The sequence below is a fragment of the Scardinius erythrophthalmus genome (genome assembly GCF_964197995.2).
Source record: "Scardinius erythrophthalmus genome assembly, chromosome: 1".
Taxonomy (NCBI): domain Eukaryota; kingdom Metazoa; phylum Chordata; class Actinopteri; order Cypriniformes; family Leuciscidae; genus Scardinius; species Scardinius erythrophthalmus.
This window is the reverse complement of record NC_138221.1, coordinates 2776768-2795520: the sequence shown is the minus strand read 5'-3', so window position 1 is coordinate 2795520 and position 18753 is coordinate 2776768. Positions and strand designations below refer to the sequence as shown.

Below are 18753 nucleotides of genomic sequence, written 5' to 3'. Positions count from 1 at the left end.
TGAGTGACGTGCCTGTTGTTGCATTGGTTCTTCATCAGTCTGATCCACGCTGCAGGAGAAATACACTGAGGGCCTGTGTGCTTTCTGCAGAACAAACACACACACACACACACACTGGTGTAATTAAGCGGTGAAGGATCTCGAGTGTTTCTGCAGAGATGTGACTGTACCTGCTTCTGTCCGGAGGATCTGGACGGCTGCTCCTCAACCGGACTGCTCGCTCTCTGTCAAACACACACATATAATGCATGAGGCACACAGGTTCATGATCATGGACCTGGGCAGACGTGTGTGCAAACAGTGTGTGTGTGTTTGGTTTTTGATGTCTTTCAGGATAAGATACTCATGCTGGCTGGGTTTAACCACTGGAGAGTACAAGGGTGTGTGGTTTTCCCCTACACTGAGTGCAGTGTCATACAGCAGGATCTGTGTAATATTTTAATGAGGAATGTGGCACATGACTTCTAACTGACCTAAATTATTCTGAAGCCTGTAACATCAAGAACGATAGCAACAATGGCAACTATTATAATAACTATAGTGATAGCTATAATGGCGTGTGTATTACCAGTGTGTGCAGGGAGCTGGACGAGTGAGCTCTTGATAGTGTACCACTGTCTCTTTCATCCTCTAGCTCGTCCCATTCCCAGTGAGGAGATTTGCTCTGGGAGTGACTGGAAACACACAAACACAGATTCACCCGGGTCACTAGCTCATCACGACCATGAGTCTGAAGATATGACTAAACCCTTGTGCAATCTGATTCACAATATTCTACACATACTCTGGCGTTTACACTAGTGGTCGACCGATATATCGGCCAATATTTGGCATTTTCAAATATCGGCATCGACCGGTAAGTTTTTCTGTTTGCCCAATGTGACCAACTTATATAAATAAATATAATATATATATATATATATATATATATATATATATATATATATATATATATATGGCTTTGCTACTCTTTTTTTTACATTGTGTGACTTTGAGAAGACCACATATTTTCTGTGCACCTGGCCGGTTTGTAGCGGGAAAGTTCTCGTTTCTGCCGGCTCTCGATCCCCCCCAGCTGGCTCGGACCCTCCCTCTGGAAGACCGTTTTGACCTTGGGAATGTCAGCCATCATGGCATATTCTTCCCGGTTAAGACCCGACGAGCCGGCGGATAGATGGCTTGACTCCGAGTCCATGGAGCTCTGGGAAGAGGTGTGTCTTTGGACCGGAGGGGAGGGGCTTCTGTGTCGGCTCGGCGCTCGCCGGTTGTTAGGCGTGGAGCTTTGCACCTCTTGGCTTTTCCTCATGCTGCTCTTCTTGCTTCCGTCTTGTGGCGATTCCCAGGCAACAACAGGGACAGATTTGGGAAAGGAGCTGATATGTTTCTTCTCAGTGCTGTGTCGTGATGGGGAGGAGTTGCGTGAGACTGATTGGCTGTTGAGAGAGTGGGTGGAGCCTCTCCAGCGGCCTGATGAAGGGGTTGAATCATGGTTACTTGTGGAGTTTCTTACATGAGAGGTGGAGCCAGTTCTGTCACTCACAGTGTTCCTGAGAGGGATGTGGTCTGCAATGTCACGCCTCAGTGTAGACATACATGAAGACATCTCTGACTTACGGGGAAGAGATTGGCTTGGGCTGTCATTGGCCCGCATTAAGGGGGAGGGACTGCGGCTCTTGGGCCCACGGTTTGATGAGGACTGGCTCGTTTCCGACTTACGAAGCGATGATGAGCCAAGGTTTTGGTGTGGACCTCTACTTGGGGAAGAGTGTCGGCTGTCTCGGTTGTAGCTGTGAAGGGAGCTCTTTGCTTCTGGTGTCTTCATTGTGGTTTGGCTTTGCATTTCATAACTTTTCCTGGATGGGGAGGGGCTGTTTCTGTCATAACTCCGCCCATTCGACACAGATCTTCTGTCTGATTGGCCGGGCGTTCCGTAGCCCTTCCTGACCGGAGACGCACTGCGTCGACCCTCTCGAATCTGACTTGATGAGCCATTTGTCTCCGGCCTCCCCATCGGGGACTGGCTTCTTGAATCATAGCGGCCCTTTGAGGAAGGGGAGGAACTCCGTCTGTCATGACCGCGCTCGTACGAGGTGTTTTTCGTCTCAGTTTTCTTAACAGCAGGACTTTCATAACTCCGTCTGGAAGGAGACTGGCTTCTTGAATCATAGCGCCCCACTGAAGGGGAGGAAATCTGTCTATCATGACTGCGTTCATATGAAGGGCTTTTTGTTTCGGTTTTCCTAAGAGCAGGACTTTCATAACTCCGTCTGGAAGGGGACTGGCTTCTTGAATCATAGCGGCCCACTGAAGGGGAGGAACTCTGCCTTTCATGACCGCGTTCATATGTAACGCTTTTCGTTTCAGCTTTCCTAAGAGCAGGACCTTCATAACTCCGTCTGGAAGGGGACTGGCTTCTTGAATCAAATCGGTTCACTGAGGCGGAGGAACTCTGTCTGTCGTGACCGCGCTCATACAAAGGGCTTTTTGTTTCAGTTTTCCTAAGAGCAGGACCTTCATAACTCCGTCTGGAAGGGGACTGGCTTCTTGAATCAAATCGGTTCACTGAGGGGGAGGAACTCTGTCTGTCGTGACCGTGCTCATACAAAGGGCTTTTTGTTTCAGTTTTCCTAAGAGCAGGACTTTCATAACTCCGTCTGGAAGGCGACAAGCTTCCACGGCTTTCTCTAGACCCAACGAAGGAGCTGTTGGTATCGGGTTTCTGTAAAGAGCCTCTCAGGTCCACGTAAGACTTACTGACAGTACTGAGGGTGCCTACGGTGCTCGCAAACGATCGGGGGGTTTTCTGCACACCTCCAGAGTAACTATTCCGTGCCGGACTGACCGTTGCCCGATCTTGTCCGAGTGAAACACTGCTAGGCCGAAAGCCGACCGCGTTGAGAGAGGAGCTGGACTCGGCCCGTCTGAACGGGGAGGTACTACGGGAGGGAGAAGAGGAACGCGAGAGGCCGGAACCTCTTTGGGAAGAGTTGAGCGTTCCCGGATGCCGTAAGGGAGACGTGTGGGGATTTCGTCCACCTCTTCGGCCAGAGGAACCGATCGATTCTGCTTGTTTGAACGGGGTGGGACTCAGTGCTCGGGGACCGGCGAGGGCCTCGACCTCCACGCTGAGGTCCAGCGGGTCTGGAGGGTACTGAGCAGGATAGTCTTCTGCGAGCTGCTCGGGGTTCTGAAACTCTGAGGTTCTCCTTTCCGAGGGGATGCCTAGATCCGGGTTCCGAAATGGAATGGCGGCTTTGGGTTCTGGGCTTTTGTTGCTAGGCAGGGGATGCCCTCTCTCAGAATGCCGATAAGGAGCAGGGGGACTCTGATCACGGAGAGCTCTGCTGCCGGCAGCCCTTCCCAGAGAGAAATATCCACTCTCCCGATCCCTTCCTTCCTTCACGCTGCCTGCAGACAGAGAGACAAGATCGTGACCTGTGTTAATATGTGAACTGATACCCTGCAGTCATACACCATGACGCAGCACCCAGGAAAAGCCCGTGCAACCCGACTCCACCTGACACCTCAAACTGCCACTCTGACTATCCCAACAACACCACAAGCTGCTCAGATGGTAACCGGATATTGGTGTTTTCCTCACCGTGAGAAAAACCGATCTGGCCAAAGCCATCCCGGCGACTCTGAGGCACCTCTGTCCAGGAACGGGGGCTCGTCCGGTGCGGCGGCGGATCCAAGCGGGTCATTGTACGGTAGGATGGAGGATGATGAAGGAGGCTGGAGTATTCCTCAGGACCGGCAGAGCTGCTGTACACGGAATCGTCACCCTGACTGGGATTAAAGTTGCATATGGAAAGAATGAGACCAGAACTCAACACACTCTCAACCTTTTTATCCTCAAAACACATTCTTGGAGCAAAGTATGCAATGCAAAAAACTTCTTATAGCACAAGATAAATATCATAACAACAGCATGGACTCGATGCTTTCAAAACTGAGTAGCATGCAGGGGCTCTTTAGCAGGCTTACCTGTCCGAGCTTTGGTCGTCGTCTCCGTCACACAGATAAAGGTCACAGTCGGGACTCAAGATGCAGAGGGAGCTCTCCTCAAAGCCCCGCCCCCCTCTGCTGACATCACAGTAGCTGCTGACCACTGACAGCACATCTGAGTCCTCCTGATTGGTGGACGGAACACACACAACCAATCAGAGAGCCGCGCATAACCGATGAAACCATCTGTGTAACCCATGATGTTCTGAAGGAACTTTAAGGCATCAGAAGAGAATGATGCTGTGAATCCAGCTTATAATAAACCAAGGTTTCAGCATTAGTAATGTTAGCGGTTCTTTATCACTAATAGACATGTTTTACTCCAAATAAAATAAGACTAGATCTAGGTCTTGTTAACTGGAGATTTCTGAGGATATTAAGCAACTAAAATAGCACTTCGCATGCAGTATCACACACACACTGTACAGGTTTAGGATTTCACGGCTGTAACTCTGTCTGGTTTGTGGCTTTTCTTCTCATTATTATTTCAGATGAGTGAGTAATCAGCAGCTGAAATATCAGTATTCGTCAAATACGCATGAACACTTCTGGGATGATAAACATGATTACGTGTTAACTCTTTTCTGTCTGGCAATATTTAACAGCTCTAATGGATCAAAGAGTGGATCACGTGTTCCCTGGTAATGTTAGATCAGTCATCATCACTGGTGCTGATAGGGCTAACTCTTGAAAACCTCCAGACATGAACGATTCCTCAAATCAGTGAGGTTGTTGAGGACAGTGATGTTACTCTACTGAGGGATCAGACAAACCATTTTACCAGCCGGAACGGAAAACAGGTGAAAAAGTCCAACAGACGAACATTGAAGGAAGAACCTGAGCCGAAGAGGACATTTTCATGCCATGCAAGAGGAAAACACACTGATCACCCTACACTGGTAAATATATTGTGTTGGATTTACTTAAAATATGTATGCACCATTTTTGCATCACACTTTTTAAGTAAACCCAAATTGGAATAATTTTACTTTACTTAAAACTAACAAGAAAAACTTTGTTATATGTACTTAAATATTTGAGTTCACTCAACATTCTTTACTTAAAATATATATGTAACGCGATATAATCAACTAAGTTATTGCAAGTTGTGTTAACTTAACATTACTTAGTAGATTATATCATGTTACATATATTTTTAAGTAAAGAATGTTGAGTGAACTCAAATATTTAAGTGTACACAAAGGTTTTCTTGTTAATTTTAATTGAAATTATTCAAATTTTGAAAAAATTACTTAAAAAGTGTGATGCAAAAAAGGTGCATATATATTTTAAGTAAATCCAACATATCATTTTTACCAGTGTTATAGCAGCCACCCAATAATATATTTCTGTCAGTTACGGCAGTGTTCAGCTGTCGAAGTCTCTCTGTGAATGTATCGTGTTACTCTGATGCCGCAAAGAGACGAAAATGATCCGCCTTCATTCATTAATAACGAGAATGTGCGCGCGCACGTCATCCACTCTCCTGTATTACTTGAATTAATTACTCTAATTTATTACACACTACATCTGTCATTATTACAGAATCCAAACCAAACACAATTGTGCAGTAAATTGCATGCCTAGTTTCTGTTCAACAGCTTCGAGCATCAGTCTGCAGTCTGTGTGTGTGTGTGCCACTATCTGTGTGTGTCGCTATCTCTGTGTGTGTGTGTGTGTGTGTGTGTGTGTGTGTGTGTGTGTGTGTCGCTATGTGCGTCTCACCTTGGCGCTGGTGTCCTTCTCGTCGCTGTGCGCGTCAGAAGCGCGTGGCCCGGGCGCATGCTCGCCGCCGCTGCAGGTGTTGTGCAGGTGTTTCTGTCGCAAGCAGTCGTGGCAGCGGGTGGAGTCGAAGATGTTGGGCAGGAACTTCGGGCACACGGGCTCATCAGCGGCAGCCAGGGGCATCATGGGTAATCTTTAATCGGCTTCACACACATGCAAGTTCAAACGCGCAGGAAACAAGCGCATGAAGAGACAGACCGTGAGAGGGAACGTGTGTTACCTGAGCAGCAGATGAGGGTCCAGTGAGTTTGAGATGAACACTAAACTCACTCTCTCTCTCTCTCACTCACACACACACTCTTCTCATTGGCTCGCTCAACAATAGCAGACAGTGATGCTGCACGTGTGTGTCCATCTGTTGTGTGTATTAAATATCAGAGACGTAAAGCAGCTGCTGCACAACATCACACACACACACACACACACACACAAACACACACATACACACACACGTCTGGTTCGCTATCTTTGTGGGGACTCTCCATAGATGTAATGGTTTTTATACTGTTCAAACTGTACATTCTGCCCCTTACACTAACTCTACACCTAAACCTACCCATCACACACACACACGCACACACACTAACTCTACACCTAAACCTACCCATCACACACACACACGCACACACACTAACTCTACACCTAAACCTACCCATCACACACACACACACGCACACACACTAACTCTACACCTAAACCTACCCATCACACACACACACGCACACACACTAACTCTACACCTAAACCTACCCATCACACACACACACGCACACACACTAACCCTACACCTAAACCTACCCATCACACACACGCACACACACTAACCCTACCCCTAAACCTACCCATCACACACACACACGCACACACACTAACCCTACACCTAAACCTACCCATCACACACACGCACACACACTAACCCTACCCCTAAACCTACCCATCACACACACACACACACACACACACACTAACCCTACCCCTAAACCTACCCATCACACACACACACACGCACACACACACACACACACACACACACACACACACACACACACACACACACACACACCTACCCCTAAACCTACCCATCACACACACACACACACACACACACACACACACACACACACACACACACGCACACACTAATCCTAACCCTAACCGTACATTCTGCCCCTTACACTAACCCTACCCTTAAAACACACACACACACACACACACACACACACACACACACACACACACACACACACTCTCTCTCTCTCTACTCTCCAGCACAATGGGGTCATACAACACTGTCACAGCAGCCAGAGGAAAGCTAATGTTAAAGAGTCAAGGGTGAAGACACCAACTAACACAAACACTGATCACCATAACAGCGACTCTATTATTTTCAATAAAACATCTAAACCTCTGTTCATTCTCAACAAGAACTTTTGGACATGTATGAAAGAAACGATGAGGGTATCGGGTGTGATCTGGAACACAGCCTCTGAGTGTCGACTTTGAGCGCTGCTAATTCACAGTATATTACTGTAGGCTACTTTCTCTAAAACAACAAATATTACCCAGAATACATTATATCATAAAAACCAGAGATTAATAAGCAGTTTTTTGTTGGCGGGTGACACAACTGACAGAACCTTGACAGTGAGAAGTGAAGAGAGAATGATCAGTCCCAGCAGACACAGATCACACTTATCAGACATCTTCTGTTTCTGTCAGTCTTCCTCTTCATTAAGCAAGGGATAATGTAGAGCTTATTACATGGCTACCTACCAAATAAATCAATAATTTGTCACAAAATATTGATTTAAAAACAATTATCAAGAAATAACAGACCACATTCTACATTAGAATTCAACCAAGCCATTATATATAGTTACAGCTCCTCCTTTAAACATCATCAGCTCCTCCTGTGGTTATTAACTTCCTCTCATCTGACCAACCGAGTGTTTAAATTCTGCTAGAGTTGCTGTATAGAGACACGATGCCACAGTGAAGTGTTGCTTTAGATGTGTGAAACGTGTGAGAAGTGCGTATACTGGCTCAACACACATCTGCTCTGAACAGTTTATAGGCTATTCTTTGCATTACTGTTAGTTTCACTTCTTTATTTTAGCAGTTTCCTGCATGCCATTAAACTCTAGAAGTAAAATCTTGCAATTATTACTGATAAAATTGGTTTGTCACTGAAAAGGTTTCCACTATCCATGACTCCTGAATTATAAAACAGATTTTAAAAGTATTGTAAAGTAATTATTAGCGTCAGCTTGGTAAAATAAACCTGCATTTGCACATGAGCGTCTGTAAAGCAGATATTAACTGTCTTCAGGGAGTTTCTACACATGGATTATAACGTTCTGCTTTACTCTCTCCAGCCTTGAGAAATATATCAGATCCAGACTCCTTTATCAACACTACAAATGCTCTGGAAGATCTGGGATGTATTTCTCAAGCACCACTGATTTAACTTCCGCCTCCCTGAACTTCTGGACCACTTTGCTAAAACACTTGAACGAGTCGTTTTCCACCAACTATCTCCATTTCTCACACAGAACATCCTCCTGGACAACAACCAGTCTGGCTTCAGAAGCGCCACTAAACTGAGACGGCCCTGCTCTCGGTTATTGAAGCTCTGAGACTGGCAAGAGGAGCCTCCGAATCCTCAGTTCTCCTCTTGCTGGATCTGTCTGCTGCTTACAGTTAACCACCAAGAAGAGCATCTCAGGAACAGTGCTTCAAGTCTGACCTCTCAGTGGCTCCTTCAGGGTGTCGTGAGGTGTTTAAGACCCAATATCTAGCTCTCGGTTATTGAAGCGGCTTCTCAACTACAACTCGCTTCAGTGGACTTACAGATACATTACCAGCTCATGAAGGGCAATTAACATATTCCTAACAAACATCTCAGGAAAGGAGACTTATTAAACACAACTGCAGAGGTTTATTAAGAAAATTATAGCAATCATTCAAAATGAAAAAAGATGCTAAAAACAGGAATGAACAGACAAGATCCAAGAATCCTCAAATCAGCTCCATCACACAGAACAGAGAGAGATTATACAGTCTGAGTCTGTCCATTACTGTATTAATATTATATTTAAAGCAGTTTACATATGAAGCGCAAGAGAATGACTTTCAACACTGTAGGAAAATAGATCCATAAAATCCATATAAATGAAAATAAATCTGGCTTTTAATATGAAAAATAAAACACATTTTAATCTAAACTTGATTATGTCACTATAAGTGCTCAGAGTTTTTTCTCTGTTTTCTGAGAAGAAGAAAATAAAACAATGAACAATCCTCTGTAAGTTTCTGCTATTGTAAATATTGCTGCAGATTGGCTCTAAACTCATCAGTATTTTATTCTAATATTGTCGGCATCTCTATTTCCTCTGGGTGCTTCGAGTCCTTCCTCCCTGCAAAATAAAAGCATTGACTGACCTCTCGTATGTGTTTTTATCATGATTGCAGATTGTTCCAGATCAGATGTGTGTGAATCATCAGATTGTGTGCGGCTCAAAACTCACCAGCTCTTCTTGCACAGATGATCTGAAGAAGAATCACAGTAGGAGCAGCAAACACTGCGATCCCAACAATAATCACAATCACTGCAGGAAACATGAGAGGAAGAAGAGAAACTGTACATGACTGAAGTCAAGGGTATTCAACTATCAACAGTTATTGATGAAGCATTTACAGACTGACTGATAGTTTAATGTTATAAAGCTGTCAGTATAAATGAACGTGTCGTACCTCTGTATAATGATCCAGCAGTCACACTGACTTCAGTTTCTGATGCTGTATCAGCTGGATCTGTGGATCACGTCTGTTAGTTCAGTTCAACACATAATGCCACATATACACAACATCATCATCACATAATACTTGAGCTTCACATCACAGAAATGATGAATATGTGCACGAGTCTGTCATCTATTATCTTCTTACTTCACTCTCAAGCTGTCAGGAGGAGAATGACTATCACCATTCACCAAAAATAAATCTATTTATTATTTATTTAACATCATATTTTCATATCGGAAAAGGATTGTTATGCAGTTTATGACTTTGACAACTAATATTTTACAACTCCAAAACGTATGAAGCCATCAGAAAGAGTAGAGCCACTGTATAATCTATTCCTGGTTTATATGAGAGTGAAACACAGTTGAGCTTCTGCAAATAAACCGTACTCGGTTACTAACGTAACCTCGGTTCTCTCTAGAAGAGGGAACGAGTACTGCGTTTGAAAAACGCTACGGGAAAAGTCTCTTTTCACGAAACACTGAAGCAAAAAATTATCCTTTAATTTTCATATATGTAAAACGCGTTGCGGCAGCAGCAGTCAGCTGAAGCGAGACGGCTTGTTCGCTCATTGGCTGCTCTGCGGCAACTGCATAAGCCTATCGAGCGAGGCCTGAGGTGACGTCAGGCCAATGAGGGCGCTTCGCGCCCTCCTCGCCACTTCCCGCCGAGACGGGCGTGGCTTACCTCTATAAAAGGAGCTCGAGAAGGCTGATTCACTTGATTTTGATCGCCGAAGCAAACCAGAGTGAACCAAACGCACGGCAGGGAACGCAGTACTCGTTCCCTCTTCTAGAGAGAACCGAGGTTACGTTAGTAACCGAGTACGTTCTCTTACGAGAGTTCTCTCGTACTGCGTTTTATCAAAACGCTACGGGAACCCCTTGCAAAACGCCGTGCGTGCTGGGATAAAAACACTGATCACCGGAAGCTATTTCAGGCATACAGTGCATAATCACCAGATAGACTCACACAGAGTCAGGGAATAAGGGGGGGGAGCCTTAATTCCCTATATTGTAGCGTCCGCAGGCTTAACATGACCTCACAGGGAGAGTCTAAAGACAGGAGGGGTTTCCTCCGTCCTTATATAGACATGTCCACAGACGCGAGTATGACATCACATAGCCAGGGTAGGGAGCCTGCACTAATGTGGGAAACGTGGGTCTTACACAGTTCTGCCCAGTATAGTCGGTAGCGCATTGCGCCTGTAAATAGATTACACCGACAAAAGCTTAGCCTGTAAGGCGGGAACCTCTAGGTTATAAAACCTGATAAATGTAGACGGAGAGGCCCAGCCTGCCGCCGTACATATATCCTGTAAGGAAATCCCGCTGGACCAAGCCCACGAGGAGGCAACGCCTCTCGTAGAGTGCGCTCTGACTCCCAACGGACATTGAATGCCCTTGGCAGTATAAGCCAGCGCTATGGCGTCAACTATCCATCTGGATAGACTCTGTTTCGAAACAGTCATTCCTTTGGAACGTCCGCTGAACGAGACAAAGAGCTGCTCTGTCTGTCTGAAGGCAGCAGAGCGGGACATATAAGTTCTTAAAGCCCTAACAGGGCAAAGAAAACTCGAGTCCCCCTCCTCACTCGACGCCGGCAGGGCAGCCAGGGAAATAACCTGAGCCCGAAAAGGCGTGTTGAGGGATTTCGGCACATAGCCGTGCTTAGGTTTGAGTATGACCTTAGAGTCGTTAGGACCAAACTCCAAGCACGTCGGGCTCACAGAGAGCGCGTGCAGATCGCCTATGCGCTTCACTGAAGCGAGAGCCATCAAAAACACTGTTTTGAAAGACAAATGTTTGAGGCTGATAGACTGGATAGGCTCGAAAGGGGCACCTTTCATGGCCGCCAGGACCGTAGAAAGGTCCCACATAGGGACTGAAGGAGGTCTGGGTGGATTCAGTCTCCTAGCTCCCCTGAGGAAGCGGATGACTAAATCATTCCTTCCCAGTGACTGACCCAGCGTTGAACCGGAGAACGCTGAAATAGCCGCCACATACACTTTGAGCGTGGAAGGGGATCTGCCCTTATCCAACAGCTCTTGTAGGAAGGAGAGAACCTCCGTTACCTCACATTCGAGGGGTGAAAGGCTCCGAGCTGTACACCAGCCGGAGAAAACCGACCACTTTGAAGCATAGAGCCGCCGGGTCGACGGCGCTCTAGCCTCAGTGATGGTATTCATGAATCCCTCTGCGAGACCAACGGGTATCCGTTGAGCGCCCACACATGAAAGGACCACAGTTCCGGGTGTGGGTGCCAAATCGAGCCCCTGGCCTGCGAGAGGAGATCTCTCCTCAACGGCACTGGCCATGGAGCGATGTCTGCTAACTGCATCAGAACTGGGAACCATGCCTGGTTCTTCCAGAACGGTGCTACAAGCAGCACTGGGCATTTTGTTTTCCTGACCCGTTCCAACACCTGTGGCAGGAGGGAGACGGGGGGAAAAGCGTATAGCGGGCAGCGCGGCCACCTTTGGGACAGCGCGCCGTCGGTCTTTGAAAAGAATGCGGGGCAGTGAGCGTTTTCGTGGGACGCGAATGGGTCCACCTCCGCTTTGCTGAATCTCTCCCACCACAGCCGGACTGTTTGTGGGTGTAGAGACCATTCGCCTGGGGGAACGTTGTTCCTGGACAGTCTGTCTGGGCCCACATTCTGAAGCCCAGGTACATGCACTGCTCTCAGCGAGCGTAAGTTGTGCTGAGCCCACAGTAGGAGGCGTTTCGCCAGCCTGTACAGGGATATGGAATTCAGACCGCCCTGGCGATTTATGTAGGACACCACAGCCATGTTGTCCGAACGGACTATGACGTGCTGGTCCTTGATGTGGGGACAAAAACGCGTCAGCGCGTTGTGCACTGTCAGTATTTCTAGGCAGTTTATGTGTTGGAGCTTTTCTCGTTCCGACCATAGGCCGAAGAACGGTCTGCCCTCGAGCAGCGCTCCCCATCCCGAGGAGGATGCGTCTGTCGACACCATCCTCACCCTCGAGGAAGTCCCCAGGCTTACACCTGATTGGTACCAGTCGTCCGCCATCCAAGGCACCAGGGCTGTGACACAGTCCTGATCGACCTTGAGGCGTAATCGACCGGACACCCGCGCTTTCAACCAGAACTGCAGCGGGCGCATGCGGAGCAAGCCCAGCCGGAGAACTGAAGATGCTGAGGCCATGAGACCCAGCATCCTTTGAAACTTCCTGAGCGGGGTGAGAGCGCCGCGGCAGAAAGACTTCGCCGCGCGCTGAATGCTCAGCACGCGCTGTGGCGACAGCCGCGCTGTCATAGACTGTGAGTACAGAACTATACCCAGAAACGAAATCGTTTGACTGGGGTTCAGTGAACTCTTCGCCCAATTGACCGTGATACCAAGATTCTTGAGGTGATCGAGTAAAATGGCTCTGGGCTTTTTGGGCTAGGATCAACCAGTCGTCCAAATAGTTCAGCACTCGCATGCCTCTGAGTCTGAGAGGAGCGAGCGCTGCGTCCATGCATTTCGTAAATGTACGAGGTGCCAGGGACAAGCCGAAAGGCAGGACTGTATACTGGTATGTCTGACCCTCGAAGGCGAATCTCAAGAATGGCCTGTGATGTGACGCTATCTGTATTTGAAAATACGCGTCCTTCAGATCTATCGACATGAACCAGTCTTCTCGGCGAGAATTTTGCTGGTCGTGAGCATTTTGAAACGGCGTTTCACTAATACTCTGTTCAGCCGTCTTAGATCCAGAATGGGTCTGATACCGCCGTCCTTTTTGGGGACTAGAAAGTATCTGCTGTATATCCCCTGTTCGCTTTGAGCTCGGGCAACACGCTCTATCGCCCCTTTGCTTATCAGTTTTGATATTTCGGCGTGAAGTAGGTGTGCTACTTTCAACGGTACCGAAGTTTCGACGCGCACTGTGAAGCGTGGAGGGCGTCGATAAAACTGTAGCGAGAAGCCTCTCTTTATAATGCCTAAGACCCAGTCCGAAACCCCTGGAAGCGCTGCCCATGCATCTGCATGGTTGGCTAAGGGCCGGATACAGAGCACACTCTGTTCGCCGTGCGACAGAGGTGCTACGGGGCTCACAAACGTAGGCGTTATGCCTGTGGCATTTGAGGCGGGGGGCGCGCTTAATACAGCGGGCGGAACGCTCGTCCTCGACCTTACAACAGTGCTTGGCTGAGTGAGGGAGGGCTGCGAGAGTCCCGTGGGACTCATGTGTGCGAGTAGATGTGGGCTGGGAGCGGGCACATTTACTGCTTTGGGCGCGCTGCTTGTGTGAGCAGCGCGCGCGCTCACAGGTCTCGTTTTTACAGAGAGCCTGTGATCTGATAGACATAGTGTTCGTGGGCACTGGGTAGTGGGCACTTTTACTATGTTGGAAGCGCAATCGACCTGAGTCGAATTTATGTGCGCGAGCACTACACTTATAGCACCATCGGCCGTGGCCGGGACACCAGAAAATACCGTGAGTAAGTGTGGGCGCGGGAGAGCGGGCACAGTTACTGCAATGAGTGCACTGTCTGTCTGAGCAGAGTGAATGCACACAGGTTTCGTCTTTACAGAAACCACAAGGCATGCAGAACATAGTGTTTGTGGGCACTAGGCAGTGGGCACGTTCACTATGTTGCGTGCGTGATCGACCCGAGTCGAATATATGAGCGCGGGCCCTGTGTGAAGGGCTGTGCTAGTGTGTAGGGATGGGCACTAGCAGTGGGCATCTTCTCTACACATATAGCATCATCGGCCGTGGCCGGGACTTCGGTAGAAGTCCGGCCATGTACCACGTGCTCGTGGGCTGCAAAAAACACGTCTGCAGTTGCCTCTCGGGGAACAAACAGAGTGAATTGCATTCGGCGGCATAAATATTTTCTGTCGGCAGGCCTGGGATTCAAACCTCCGATCCCCTGCACGCAAGTCTAAGAATCTACCACTGGACCACAGTGAAGATACATAGACAAAGTCAGCGCGAGTATTATCCACACTGGCGTTTGCTTGCAGGCATGTACCACGTGCTCGTGGGCAGCAAAAAACACGTCTGCAGTTGCCTCTCGGGGAACAGACAGAGTGATTTGCATTTTCAGACGCCTGCAAAATGCCAGAATGTGAGAAGAGTGGAAATCGCCCAGTTTCAGCGGGGCTGAAAACACTCCATTCTCCTTTCGCCAGTGACGCGCGGGAACCGTAGAAACGGTGTTCGGTTGCAGGCAAGTGGGTACTACGCGCTCGCTGGCTGCAAAATGCATCTCTGCAGTCGCCTTCAGGGGACTGACAGAGCAAAGCATTGGCGGCATAAATATATATGCCGCTAGACCGGGATCCGAACCCCGGTCTCCCGTGTGGAAAACCTATAATTCCACCACTGAGCCACAGGGGGATACAGGCTTTTGAAAGCGGCGTCAACATGTATTCTTCGGCGTTTGCTGGCAGGCAAGCGTGTAACAGACTCACTTGCTGCAATAATATTTCCAGTCGCCGAACAGGGAACTGAGAAATGTGAGAGAAAAGAGGTCAGACTGACCAACGGTGGGACTAAGAACACTCTTTTCTCCTTCGCCGGTGAATGACGCGTGCAGAGGCAGGGTAGCTTTTCTTGTAACGTAAAGAAAAACTAATCCCGCCATCCGCTTCCAGGAAGGGCAGCCTCGGAAAGGATGCCTGGCGAGTCCTCAGAGTCACCGTAGGCAATTGGCTCGGAGTGAAGGCGTTCGCCGTCAGCGAGCGCGAGCGCTGCATGAGAAGGCATCTTGAAAAAGACGCAGCTCTTTTAGGGGTGTGTGTTGCAAAGCGAACACACACACACACACATACACAAGAACAAGAATGTAAAGGATATGGCGTCGGAAAGCGCAGCAGGTACGGCGGTAGAAGGCGGCGTTGGCCAGCGGCTTCAAGGGCTCGTCCCGCTGAAGTGCTTGCATCAGACGACGCGTGCTTCCTCGTGATCCAGCGATGCGTGCGCTTCGCTGAAGAGATTAAAATCAAGTGAATCAGCCTTCTCGAGCTCCTTTTATAGAGGTAAGCCACGCCCGTCTTGGCGGGAAGTGGCGAGGAGGGCGCGAAGCGCCCTCATTGGCCTGACGTCACCTCAGGCCTGCGCTCGATAGGCTTATGCAGTTGCCGCAGAGCAGCCAATGAGCAGACAAGCCGTCTCGCTTCAGCTGACTGCTGCTGCCGCAACGCGTTTTACATATATGAAAATTAAAGGATAATTTTTTGCTTCAGTGTTTCGTGAAAAGAGACTTTTCCCATAGCGTTTTTCAAACGCAGTACGAGAGAACTCTCGTAAGAGAACTTCAGCTTGTATGAAGGACATAAGCCTTATAATTCCTAAACCCGACCTCCTACATGGGTCATACTAGGCTTTAATACACTCGTCTGATTTATGCAATATATCATGTATGACCCATGCAGGAGGCCAATATTGGGAATTATAAGGATTGTTATGCAGTTTGTAACTTTGACCACTAATATTTTACAACTCCAAAACGTATGAAGCCATCAGAAAGAGTAGAGCCAATCTGTGGAAGTTTTCACAAATCTGTCAGAAAAGAGTGTTGTTTCTCACCTGAATACTTGACAGTGTATCTGACTGAGGTCTCGAGTTGATCTTTGTGAGTAAACTGACATCTCCACTCTCTGTTGTCATCTTCATTCAGGAGTGTTGTAGTCAGAGTGAGGATACAGGGATCTGATGATGATAATATCTGATATCTGGAGTCTGTCTTCAGATCAACACCAGTCTGATTCACCCACAACAGCTTAAGTTTATTACTATTACTGGCCCAACCATAACAGGAGTATAGAGTATACAACTGACAGGAGAGAGTCACAGAGCGGCCTGGACTGATCTCAGTCTGTGAGGATGAAGATGATGATGGAGATGATGATGATAAAGATGATGATGATGATGATGATGATGGAGACACTGAAACTGAACACAAGACACAAATCACAGACTCTTCAATCATCATCTGAGTTTAAAGGGAGAATCTGCCCTTTTTAAATTGACCACATAATCATAAACTTACCATGAAGAACATGCAGAAAAACATCATCAAAATGAGCATCAGGTCCTTGTTGTTCTCCATTCACGTATTGTCTGCAGATGTATAATCCATAATCTTCTACTGTGATGTCCTTGATGTTCAGAGAGCAGTCAGACTCCAGACTCAGTCTCTCATGTCTCTCTGTGTCTTTATTCTTTATCCCTCCAGTAATCAGTTCAACTGATGCTGAATCACTGTAATGTTTCTTGTAGGTCCATGTAGTTGATTTGCAGTCAGAAAGAGCTTTATTACAGGACAGACGGACATTTTCACCAGAACTGATGAACACTTCAACTCCACTGGTTCCTGAAACACAGTATATCTCAGTGATCATTATGATATATATTAATAAATGAAACATAAAACATACCAGCATAAAAAGCAGAAGTTTTAAATCATAGTATTTTTCCTGACTTAAAGCAAACAACACACTCTCCAGAATAAACTATTAGTCTTTATCAGAGAGCTGTTCAAATCACTGACACACTCTTAATATGAAGATAATTCTTCATCATCAGATGTTTGAGCGACACTATGTCCAGTATCAGGAATAATACAGTATGATCTGTGTGTATCAATACACAACTCTGAGATCAACACAACGTGAATGTGTGCAAGAATAAACTGAGCATGTTCAAATGAACTCTTTCCAGACTAATTCCACTAAATGTCTTTAGAGAAAATACAGATTTCTTTACCTGTGAGAAGTGAAGAGAGAATGATCAGTCCCAGCAGACACAGATCACACTTATCAGCCATTTTCTGTTTCTGTCAGTCTTCCTCTTCATTATATATAGTTACAGCTCTTTCTCTTCATTATATATAGTTACAGCTCCTCCTTTAAACATCAGCAGCTCCTCCTGTGGTTATTAACTTCCTCTCATCTGACCAACCGAGTGTTTACATCCGTTGCTATATAGTGACACTATACCAGTGTAACTTTGTCCTCTCTGTAGATTGGGCTCATATAGACTCTGAACTGTGTACTTTAACACTGAGGATTTTGCTCTGTGGTCTTGAATGGTCTTGACTCTGAGTGACACTCAACTTTCCTCTATTCGTTCAGTATGGCGTACCACAAGGCTCAGTACTAGGACCGCTGCTGTTCACTCTGTACATGCTACCCTTAGGAGATATCATTAGGAAACATGGAATTAGCTTCCACTGTTATGCTGACGATACTCAGCTGTATATTTCTTCAAAACCTAACGAAACTTATCAATTCACAAAATTAACGGAATGCATAGCGGATATAAAAAATTGGATGACTTGTAATTTCCTACTTCTGAATTCTGAAAAAACAGAGTTTCTAATTATTGGACAAAAAACTTCCTCACGTAATAATCTAGAATACTGTCTAACACTTGATGGCTGCTCTGTTAAGTCTTCGTCGTCGGTTAGGAACCTGGGTGTGCTCTTTGATACCAATCTTTCATTTGAAAGTCACGTGTCTAGTATCTGTAAAACTGCATTTTTCCATCTTAAAAATATATCTAAATTACGCCATATGCTCTCATTGACAAATGCGGAACAGTTAGTTCATGCGTTCATGACCTCAAGGCTAGATTATTGTAATGCTCTACTGGGTGGTTGCCCTGCACGCTTAATAAACAAACTACAGCTGGTTCAAAACGCAGCAGCTCGAGTTCTTACCAGAACCAGGAAGTATGACCATATTAGCCCAGTTCTGTCAAAACTGCATTGGCTCCCTATTAAACATCGCATCAATTTTAAAATATTGCTGATTACTTACAAAGCACTGAATGGTTTAGCTCCGCAGTACTTGAGCGAGCTCTTAACGCATTATAGTCCGTCACGTCTATTACGATCTCAAAATTCCGGCCAGTTGATAATACCTAGAATATCAAAATCGACTGCTGGCGGTAGATCCTTTTCCTATTTAGCACCAAAACTCTGGAACAGTCTTCCTACCATTGTCCGGGAAGCAGACACACTCTGTCAGTTCAAAGCCAGATTAAAGACACATCTCTTTGACCTAGCTTTCACATAATACATTATAGACTTCTATAATTTAATGTTAGGCTGCATATAGTAGGTCAGCCGGAACCGGGAACACTTCCCAAAAATCCTGATGTACTCGTTACATCATGAGAAGAATGGC

General features: G+C 46.7%; 1 protein-coding gene across 1 annotated transcript; it reads right to left on the bottom strand.

The window, feature by feature from the left end:
• Nucleotides 1-8713: 8713 nt before the first annotated feature.
• LOC308689569 (uncharacterized protein) lies at nucleotides 8714-17424 on the bottom strand. Its single transcript, XM_081363351.1, has 6 exons — nucleotides 17330-17424; nucleotides 16614-16937; nucleotides 16151-16516; nucleotides 9547-9606; nucleotides 9321-9401; nucleotides 8714-9209 (listed from the first exon to the last, which is right to left on the bottom strand). Exons 1-6 carry the CDS (start codon nucleotides 17388-17390, stop codon nucleotides 9154-9156), a joined length of 948 nt encoding a protein of 315 aa, XP_081219477.1. The 5' UTR covers nucleotides 17391-17424; the 3' UTR covers nucleotides 8714-9153.
• Between the last annotated feature and the right edge of the window lie 1329 nt (nucleotides 17425-18753).